Source organism: Tachysurus fulvidraco, chromosome 16, assembly GCF_022655615.1.
Source record: "Tachysurus fulvidraco isolate hzauxx_2018 chromosome 16, HZAU_PFXX_2.0, whole genome shotgun sequence".
NCBI lineage: Eukaryota > Metazoa > Chordata > Actinopteri > Siluriformes > Bagridae > Tachysurus > Tachysurus fulvidraco.
In genome coordinates, this window is record NC_062533.1 from 7,603,015 (window position 1) to 7,614,143 (window position 11,129).

Genomic DNA, 11,129 nt, shown 5'->3' on the forward strand with positions numbered 1-11,129 from the left:
ATCTGAAGTATGACTCTTTGCTAAGACAAGCAATGAAGTATAAGTATATATAAATATATAAGTAACATGATTGAGAACTATGATAATAACATGCTTAGCAAAATTGGTCAAAATTCTCAGAGGAGTCTGACCTATAATTTTTAAACAATGTGGCTACTATAGTATATTGCAATATTTATCTCTTTATTGTTCTGTGTAACTTGGCTGGAACAAGCCACTAAGGTTTCAGTTGGTAAAGGGTGCTTGGATCCCACAGATCATCATGGCTATATTTGCAAAAGATTCTAGTGCAGAGTTGGCAAGATGGCTGGAAATGTCTCTATCGGTCCTCTTTTGGTGTAAGTAGGTGATGGTTTTAGTAATAAAAAGTACCTCAGATAAAATATTTCTATGTATAATTTGCCACAGATTTGCAATAATACAGTGTAAGAAAATACAACATTAGAGCAACATGGGTTATATATACTAATAATATAATGAGGGCATGAGACGTACAACATTAAAATAAATCAACCCTACAGAGTCTCAGCGTCTCTTTATTAGGCCTCTGTGGTTGCTGAGAGGAAATCCAACCCTGGCCTCTACAGCTATGCATAATTCAAACGTGAAAGAAATTGCGTCCACCTGCGTCCACTGCTGCAAGCTTTCAAAGCAGGCAAAACCTCAAATGGCAAAATCCCATGATAAAAATGAATTCTAAAATCTGTCAAAAGGTTTAATAAATTTTCCTGTGTATGTTTGTTTACAATCAGTACTGTCAGTGTACAACGGTGAGAAGAGAAGTAGGCCGTTTGAGCTGCCATATAATCTCTTAACATTTAACAGCTTGTAATAGTAACATGTGTCAACCTGCAGTCTGGAGCTGGGCACCAGCGTGTGTCAGGGTCGGAAGCCAGGAAACGGCGGAGCTGAAACTCCTCAAAGCGTTCAAGCAATGCACTGTCGTCTAGGATTGCACGGACATCCGGTGGCGCAAGAGCTTCAGGACACTGTGGACAGGCGATACCCACGCGGCTTTCTGAGATCTCGATGCGCAGATACTGACGCAAGCAGTCAGTGCATGCACGGTGTGGGCACGAGGACAGACGGGGGAAGTGGGCACGAGGCTGGCTCAGCAGGCACAACGGACACTCTACCAGGTGCTCGAGAAGCTGCTCTTGGCTCGAGGAGGAAAGCGACACGACACCCGTTGAGCCACTGCTAACACATTCCACAGCTTGCTCAACCTCGGCTCCATCAGCCTTAATGGAGCCTGTTTCAGCAACATCTCCTCCTCCGTCTCTCTCGCTGTGAGGTGGCTCCTAGAGGGGAGAAGAAAAAAAACAGTAAATTAATATGTACTGTTTGGGGGTAAAATCTGTCATCATAAATTAATACAAAATGATAGTTCTGTGTCAAGCGATTGTAGCTGATTACTTCATATTGTATTCTTATTTGTCTATATGTATGTATTGTCTTTTTTTTTTTTGGTCAGAGTGTTCCCACAAGAGCACAGGGATCTGCCATTGGAATAGAAAGAAACAGTTAATGAAGATAAATCAACCTCTACCTACATTATTCACCTACTTAGTATTAAGTAAACGGAGGCATCACAGTACAATTTATTCAGATGTCATAATATGTCATGTAAATAGGCGGAATATGTATTGTTGTGTGCCTCTAGTCTAATCAATCAACTGCCATGAATCAGAGACTAGCAAACATCACATTCTGCTAAATCACTTAAAGCATGTTCCTGCTTATGCCCTTGCTCTCACTCCAAAATCTCCCCCTGGCATTTCTGCAGTGTAGCAGAAGCATTGGGAATTATATCGCCTGCTTCCTGAAGAGACTAAAAATCAGATTAGGTGACATCAGAGCATCAAGACGTTGTCTTGCGAGTTAACCTGCATCAAAAGCAACTTAAGCTAGAAAGAATTAAATTACTTACAGCTCACACGTGCAATAAAAGACTGAACTCTCAACCGGTTATAGCACCTCATGGTCCCTGCACACAACCTCCAGAGTCATTGTGTACATAGTGTAGTTTGTGTGTGTGTGTGTGTGTGTGTGTGTGTGTGTGTGTGTGTGTGTGTGTGTGTGTGTGTGTGTGTGTGTGTGTGTGTGTGTATGTGTGTGTGTGTGCTTGTGTATTCATGCAGAGTGTTAAACTTTGCAGCTTCCTGGCAACAACAAGGTGACCCTTACTAAAACGCTATTTGAATAAGATATAAGTGAGTGGGAAGGAAGACCAGACAAAAGTGTCAAAATTAGCAGAAAAAGTTATATATCAATGTTTTTCCAAAAAATCTCTCAGATGGAATCAGTTGACTCACTAATGCTCTCGTGGTCTAAATTACATTTACTTTTGACCTAAGGGTGTAGCTGTAAATGTGACGTGGGAAAAAACTGTTTTCATGTTAATGGTGAAAGAAGGAGCAGCCTCAGCAGTGAGGCTTTTCTAACAGTACACCGGTGAAGGTGAAATGGAAATCGTCTAATCTGACATTTCCGATCAGTATAAACATATGGATTATTTTATTGCTCAAAGGCTGTTTTATGATTAGTCAGAACACTGATAGGTTTCTGTATGTAGAGTATCGTGAATCTCTGATTAGCTGCTGGAGAGCAGGACGATGGGAAAATGGGATGGACCAACAATTCACACCTCTCAACTTTAACACTGGTACAGAGAACAACAGACAGCACAACAATAGCTTTTTAACTGGAACACTGTATAAAAGAGCATAATATAAAACAGTTATAATATTATAACACTGAAACTTAGTAGTCTTGGTTTAAAAGAAAAAGTAAAAGAAAAAAACTGCATTCTTAAAGCCCTGAGTGTCAAATCACACATCATTTCAATGCTGAAATTGTTTGATTTTAGGCATTTTCTGTGATTCAAAAAATCTCACAAAATGATTCAGGTCTTTGTGTGTCAAGTCCTAGAGCTTCTATCTAGCTGCTTTCTTTCTTGAATTTGTGTCAAATAAAGTTTGTTTAATACAGTGAGATTTTCACTTCTGTACTCAGGAGCACCTTCATGAAGTGATAACGCACGCTGCTGGAGTATAACTGAATCCAGAGTCATTTAGAGTCAATCAATAAAAGTCATTCAGTTATTTAGAGCCGGCAAACGTACATACAATAACATGAGTTTCTATTTAAGCTAACAGAAGCTCAGTGAAATTCTTCTCTTCGCATATCCCAGCTTAGGCAGTTGAGGTCAGAGCAAAAGGGTCAGCCACGATATGTCAGCCATGAAGCACAGAGGTGCCAAACAGTGGCCAGCTTGGTGATGTTGGGGCTTAAACCCTTGCCTTTTTGATTAATAACCCAGAGCTTTACCAACTTGAGCCATCAATGCACCAAAAGCTAATATATCTATACAAAATAACAGTCAGCGAAGATTATCAGCATAATATCATTCACAAACAACAACAATAACAAGCTAGCTGTCTGGCTAAGATTACCTGCTCACTCATTCACTACTACCCCTGCAGAAAAACCTCTACCAGGGCAGCACAAAAGAGCCTGAGTCTGTGACTTGACGAGTACATGAATATTTTGCACCTGTTCATTTTCAGTGGGTATAAATTCTGGTATTAAGATTTTATATTGAGCAAGATCATTTCACTAAAGCTACATCTTTGTTAACAGAACTACAGAATTTAAAAACGCCAGTAGATGTGGCATTACTTCGGTGTCTACCAGTTGCCTTGAGGTGCTTCACATCTAAAAACAAAACTGTAATTTGATTATCAGTGTCATTTTTAAATTGATGACTTAAGCCTGCAAAAGTGCTAATAAGCTTCATTCAAGTAAATTATGACTCTTTCTTACATTCTGTACGTCTTCCTGCTCGTTGGGTGTCAGCGTAATCACCACTTCATCTCGATTCAAGGCAGCTGCTGGTTTCTCACTCTTGGGGTCTGTCTTGGGCTTGCGGCTAAAGAAATTGAGGAAGCTAAAGGCCTGGGACTGCTGCTTTGGCCTTTTCATGGTAGAAAATGTGACAGTCCAGCCAAACCAACATGGGCGAATCAGATCTCATTCACTATGTTAGAGGGTGTGTACAGGACAGTTAGGACATGAAGCTGAGATGCACTAAAGCACACATTGTGAGAAAGTAAGACTGACATCTATAAGAGTGAATCCTAATGGAGATCATTATCCTTTAGATAATCCAGTAGCGTAGTCATCCTCTTCATCCACAACGAATGTTGTTTTCAACCTGAAAAAAAGATTAAAGTTTATTTTTGAGTTAAGTTTTTTCTCATTAACATACATCTTAATGAACTTATTTGCTGGCTTTTCGTTGTTGTGGTAGTGGTGGTGGTGGTGGTTTAATAGAAAAAAGTCATTTTATTTCCCATCTTGTTTTGGTTCATGCTCAAAAATGTAGTAGAGTAGATTAACCACACTGAGCTTTGTATGATTCGTTCTTCCTGTCTTTGTGTGTGCTGTTAGAGCCACAGTCTCTGTAATAACATTGCATATGTATCATAATAAAAATACCTTACAAATTAGCAGGAAATGCTAATGCATCTGAAAAGTATCTAATTTAAAGTAGATATTTAAAGTAGTTTATAACATAAACATACTTAACATACATAAACATGCTTAACATACTCGGAACACACAACACTATTCTTACACATTATTTACTTAAAACACATACTATTTATATTTCAATTGCACATTTCACACTTGTACATTTGTGTATATTGCCTATATTGTATATGGCATTTTGTTACACTGTGGAGCTTCTGTCACTAAAACACATTCCTCGTATGTGAAACTATACCTGGCAACAAAGCGCTTTCTGATTCTGATTCTGATTCTAAGATTCACTTCCTGCTACTAGCTGATGACAAACTGAATTACTGTACTATATGTTCATACATATATGTACATGCCTATGACTTCAGAAACCTGAACTTTGGGCCACATAGAAAATGATCAGTGAAATTAAATTAAACACTTCCAAATTTCAGAGTTATTATATGTAATTACACTGTAATGAAGAACTGGCCAACCTTTGAAGCTCACCGAGTTTAAAATGTCATTTAAAAGCAAAACCCAACACAGGTTCTACCAGCAAACTGACCCACACTAGATCACTGTTTATGGCGTGTGAGTAGACAAACGTCAGCCATATGCCTTAGCAGCTGGTTAAATGCCGACTAGAAAAATAAGCTTCTGTTTACATTTATGGCATTTAGCAGACGCCCTTATGCAGAGCGACTTTTATCTCATTTTTATACAACTGAGCAATTGAGGGTTAAGGGCCTTGCTCAGGGGCCCAGCAGTGGCAGCTTGGTAGACGTAGGAATCGAACTCACAACCTTCTGATTGGTAGCCCAACACTTTAACCACTAGGCTATCACATTATGTGTGTTGTGTTTTAGCTTGGCAAACAGGAAATTAAAATTGAATTGAGATTAAACTGTTCTGATAGTTCACGTTCCTGGATATAGCAATTTTGTTAAAATTCATTCATTAATTTTCTACCGCGTATCCAAACTTCTCGGGTCACGGGGAGACTGTGCCTTTCTCAGGCGTCATCGGGCATCAAGGCAGGATACACCCTGGACGGAGTGCCAACCCATCGCAGGGAGCACACACACACACACACACACACACACACACTCACACATTCACACACTACAGACCATTTTCCAGAGATGCCAATCAACCTACCATGCATGTCTTTGGACCGGGCGAGGAAACCGGAGTACCCAGAGGAAACCCCCGAGGCACGGGGAGAACATGCAAACTCCACACACACAAGGCGGAGGCGGGAATCGAACCCCCAACCCTGGAGGTGTGAGGCGAACATGCTAACCACTAAGCCACCGTGCCCCCCCCCCCATTTTGTTAAAATGTTTAACAAAATACATAGTGTATGTTTAATATTTAATCTATTGACAGCCCTAGTTATAATATGTTGCCCGTCCATGGCAACACTGCTTACATAAAAAAAAAATCCTTCACAATTTATTATCAACAATCATGATGAGCAAATTTGGGTTGTATTTGATGAATCCATTATGAAGTAGTATTTAAAAGATTAAAAAACGGACTTCCAGAGGGGAATAGTTCATGGCTGTGATTGGGAACTTTATTTGAATTAAATCTAAAACTTAAGCATTGATACATCTGTCTTTTGTTTCACACTGTTTGCACTAGTTTGCACACGATGCACTTTATTTTTGGCTAAGACAATTTACTAAGCTCTCTAAATCCTTAGCTCTGTGCTGATTTATGTAGCACCATGGTCTTGGAGAAACGCTGTTTCGTTTCTTTGTGTACAGCTACATATGGTTGAAATGACAATAAAAGCTTCTTGACTTGACTTGACTTAACTTGAAAACAATCCGATTTGTAAGATTTTTTTTTAAGAGGAAGCTCCTGCAGATTACATATTTCAGACAAGGATAGAAAATTAGGTTATGGTGTATATTAGAGTGGGAGGGTAATAGGAGAGAGGGAAAGGAAACAGAGGGTATTGGTAGATTTGGTGGTGAGCACTAGATGATGGTATTTAGCTATATAGCTAGCTATCTATTGCTAAGAAGCTAATCAATAAATGCAACGGAGTCAATGGATTACTCAAGTGACTGAAATGAACTGAAATGAATCAAAAATGAAGACTTGCAGTTGTTAATTATTGTTACAAAGTAAGAGCTGACCATACACATTCTGCAGCATTTCTGCTCTCTGTTTTGTGCTAAATACATGCAATCGTTTCCTACAGTGGGAAACACAGTAACCCCACATTCATTCCACTTTTACAGTCGACTGGTTTGAAGCGCTGGCTGTGGAGTCCTCAATATGTTTTTGGCAGTGTCGAGCACGCACACTTTAGTGTTTGTACACAAAAAAGGTTTTTAATCTGTTCAGACAGAGCAGACATAGCAATAGTGCTATTAATCAGAAGAATTGGATTAATGGTAGGTATAAAATGGTATAATCCGTGTATTATTATGGATTAGCGATAAATGAGAGAGAGTGCTGTTCAGTTAAAAAAAAATTGAGTATAAATCTATAAGAAACTTATGGTTTGGTGTTCTGTCATTAGCTAACTCAGAGGATGTCTGCCCTTACAGGCATATACAGTACTGTATAGATATCTCAGAATTTCAGAGCCTCTGTACTAGTGAGAAATGTTTATTAATGTAAATTTGATGTTTAGCACTTGTTTGTGGTCATCTTATATTTTTCTTTTTGTTTTAAAATAGCGGGGACCTACTGTAACTAAGCTTATGTCTGAACAAGCAAAGCATTTAAAATTTTAAGTCAGCATGCTGACGTTACTGATAGTAACCCTCTTTAGGTGAGATTAAATGGGCGCTGCCGAATTACGTCTCGATGCAATGCATTCTGGGTATTTATGTACCATCACGATTTCTGATAACATTTGGACAGTAAAATATAAAGTAGGTACAATAAAGTAAGAGTCTTTTGCAACAGAATAGTACATACCAAGACAAATTCTAGCTTTATTATAAAATTTCCTTCTAAGAAGACCAAACATTTGGTGAATGTAGATGAAACTGCTTGCTCATATTGAAGAAAAATGCAAAATGGGCATTCTCAAGCCCCAGGGTCATGCTATCTTCATGCTGTGGAAAGTGAAAATAGAGCCAAATGCTCCACTGGCCAGCATGAATTTTTCTTTAATTCGATACAATCATTAATGATTCCGACAGACGTTATATTAAGATGCCTCGAATGAGATACTAGTTTCCTTCCATTTTGTTAATGCTCTTCTAGAAAGGAAAGACTCATGGATGTGGGCTAGAGAGAGAAGCGGAGGCAGAAGCTACAGGGAGACACTGCATCATTTAACAGCCTAATCGTAAGCCAGGGAAAGGCATTCTGGGGACTTATGGCAAATCAACTGGGAGATGTTTAAGTGCATAAACGGCAGCACCAATATTTTCCCAGACCTTTTATCTGAACATTTACATTCTCAACTGTCATATGAAAAAAAGTTGTGTTCAAGTTAACACATAACATTAAACAGCTGAATATTACAAATCCCATCAAACATGATATAAAGACTTGTAAAGATCTTGTTAAATGTTACTCAACTATAAAGAGCATCTATATAAAAAAAAGCTGAAAACATCAGACAATCTCTACAAAAGTCTGAAGATCGCATATACTTTCTGAAGTACAAAGATACAGTGAGAAGTAAATGTGTCATGTGTATTATATGTGTTATAAGTATTATTTGTATTACAGAATTATAGAATATTATTATGTGTATATTATATATGTGTCGAGTTCTTATAGCTGTTAGTCTGCTGGGATGGTAAACTGAATGAAATTCAGAATTGATTGATTATACATTTTATCCAAACCTAGTCAGCTTAAACAAGTCAGACTGTAACATCAAATAACCTCAACTCGAGTCTAATGTGGAAAGTTCAGGAATAAAAAGCTCTTTTGAGCTAATAAATAACAAGAATATTACATATGACAAAAAATTTTGAATAAGCAAGATTATGTTCATAAACTAAATCTGTACTGAGAGGTTTCATGACATTATTTTTACGATTAACGGAATCCCTGGCTATTTTTTGAGAAAGCTTTGAGAACCACTGCTTTCTGTATTGTGCAAAAGCTTTTCATAAGGTTGGTATCAGTTGGTATGAATCAATCAAAGGTGACTCATGTCCATGTGAAAAATGTGCTTCTTCAAGGATATAAATGAAGAAATGAATGGCAGAAATATTATGTGTTTGGATTTCTGTTATCACATTTATTTTTTTAACAAGTGGCTTGGTTAAGAGAACAACAATCCCCAGTCCTTTGGGACTTTTCCCTCTTAGCAACAGATATTCCTTATAGTGTAAAGCAGCAGTTGCAGGATTAGTTTAGGATACCTCTCAAAACACATGAGAGAAATTTATGCAGTCTGAAAAGGAATATGAGATCCGATTCGAGATTCGAGACTTTGTGTTGGATGATATCTTTCAAGAACCTTACTCAGCTCTTATAAGGTTCTTATTTCTGACCTACACAGGCTGACGCAGCAGTTCCAAAATAAAAAACACTTTCGTTGATGATCAAATGTTTTATTTCATCAGAGGCAAATGTTTGAGAGAAAATCCAATTCTGCTGGATTTCCTACTAAGCATGACAAAGTCATTATTAAACCTTTTATAGGGTAATTGTGAGAGATATCACCACTATCAATAGTCTTTGTCTTAGGATAAATACCAACATCAGCCCACTCAGGCAGAATTACATAATCAGGCTCAGACCTATCAAACTACTCTGATTCAGCCTCTACCAAAAGCTGATTTAAAAAATCCCCAGGCCATAAAATGAGGTTAGGCAGAAGTTCTCTGACAATTAATGGGACCTGATGTATTTAAATTCAAAAGTCTCATTAAGAAATGAGGCACACCAAAAGCACTTATTAACCACAAAGGAAAGAGAAATACTGTTGAATCAGACTTCTGAATAAGGTTCTTGGAAGATATCATCCAACAGAAAATCTGTACTAAAAGCACCGGATCTCATATTCCTTTTCAGACTGCATAAATGTAGGCTATGATAAGATAATAATAATAATAATAATAATAATAATAATAATAATCATCATCATCATCATCATCATCATTATTATTATTACTACTAGTAGTAGTATTACTAGTTTTATTATTATTATCATTATTATTACTAGTATTATCATTGTTATGATTATTATTATTAGTACTACTACTACTACTACTACTACTATTATTATTATTACTACTACTATTATTATTACTATTATTATTACGATTTTTATTATTTTTTATTATTATTATGTCAACTAAAGAAAGTAATGAACTGAACGCTTGTTGTACAGCTGAATGTGAATGTTGCATTGGTCAACATGCTAAAGTCTGCTGAATCCGTGTAAACCACGATGTTATGACGTCATAACCATTTTAAACGATAATAGGAGAGCTCAAAAGCTCAAACTTTCCTCGAGGAAAATCACTGTTTCAAAAGGCCGCCGATTAGACAGCACGCATGGACTGTGCTGACCGTAGTGGTGTTGGGATCGCATCGACAACACGAGAGGCACAGAGACATTATCTCATCACTGCAGGTCATCAGTACACACCTGGCGGCGTGCGCGCGCGCGCTGCTCTTTGATGCGCATCAGTAACCGGAGCTGCTCTCATCACCCAGGAACACTGACTGATCCCTGACTGATCCCTGACTTTCTCTTCTGCCACGAAACACTGACACACTCTCATTACTACAAGGATGCATCCATGGACGGGCATGACGTTGCTAAAAGATATTAAACCGCATCTCAGCATTGAAATTCCTGCCTTTACATTAGCACAAAAGCGCAGACTTTCATAATTAACCCGAGGGTTTGGACCAGGCATCACAGCACTGCAGGGAGTGGCAAGGTTATTATTACTACACGTCCTCTGCAGCCTGGGCTGCTCAAATCTCACCGCTCCATCATCTTAAACAAAGAATGATTAAATAAGGCTCAAAAATAAAATAATGTCTAATATTATAATAACAAAATTCTCTCCCTTACCTCTTTATTTCGATGCGTTATGTTGCTGCTCTGAACCATCGATTAGCTCCGCCCACTGAAAAGCCGAGGACAGGCTCCGCCCACCGAAAAGCCGCGAACAGGCTCCGCCCACTGCTGTAGAACACGTTCGCCCAGCGGGAGCTCGCGACACCGCGGGCAGTGAAACGCTGCGTGACGTGAACAGGAGATTCCCCGTTAACCCCAGAGAGATTCCCCCTTTCTCTCTTAATGGCGTCCATAAAGAAGCCTGACCTTTTTTCCGCTTTACGACAAAGCCGGCACTTATGGGGGGAAAAAAACGTAAAAAAAAAAAGACCATAATTATTATTATTATTATTATTATTATTATTATTATTATTATTATTATTATTATTATTATTATTATTATAAACAGATTTCTAATGTTTATAAATCTAATTTTATTTTTTAATTGTATCTATCTTTATATCTATTCAGACGGTATTTCTGTTGTAAAATATAATAAGATAAGATAAACGTAATAATAATAATAATAATAATAATAATAATAATAATAATAATAAGACGAAGAAGAAGATGAATACTACTACTACTACTAATA

At 37.8% G+C, this 11,129-nt stretch overlaps 1 protein-coding gene across 3 annotated transcripts in view; it reads right to left on the bottom strand.

The window, feature by feature from the left end:
• Positions 1–10,700, bottom strand: part of si:ch211-278j3.3 (E3 ubiquitin-protein ligase RNF19A) — a 20,731-nt gene extending 10,031 nt beyond the window's left edge. For 2 of the 3 annotated variants that reach the window (XM_027149994.2, XM_027149993.2), the window contains exons 1-3: positions 10,550–10,699; positions 3,826–4,216; positions 850–1,301 (exon numbers count right to left, since the gene is read on the bottom strand). In XM_027149994.2, coding sequence (XP_027005795.1) covers positions 850–1,301; positions 3,826–3,984 — 611 coding nt within the window. In that variant the 5' untranslated portion in view covers positions 3,985–4,216; positions 10,550–10,699. Of the gene's footprint in view, positions 1–849; positions 1,302–3,825; positions 4,217–10,549 lie in introns of all 3 variants that reach the window. The other variant, XM_027149991.2, reaches the window with a different exon arrangement.
• Positions 10,701–11,129: the final 429 nt, after the last annotated feature.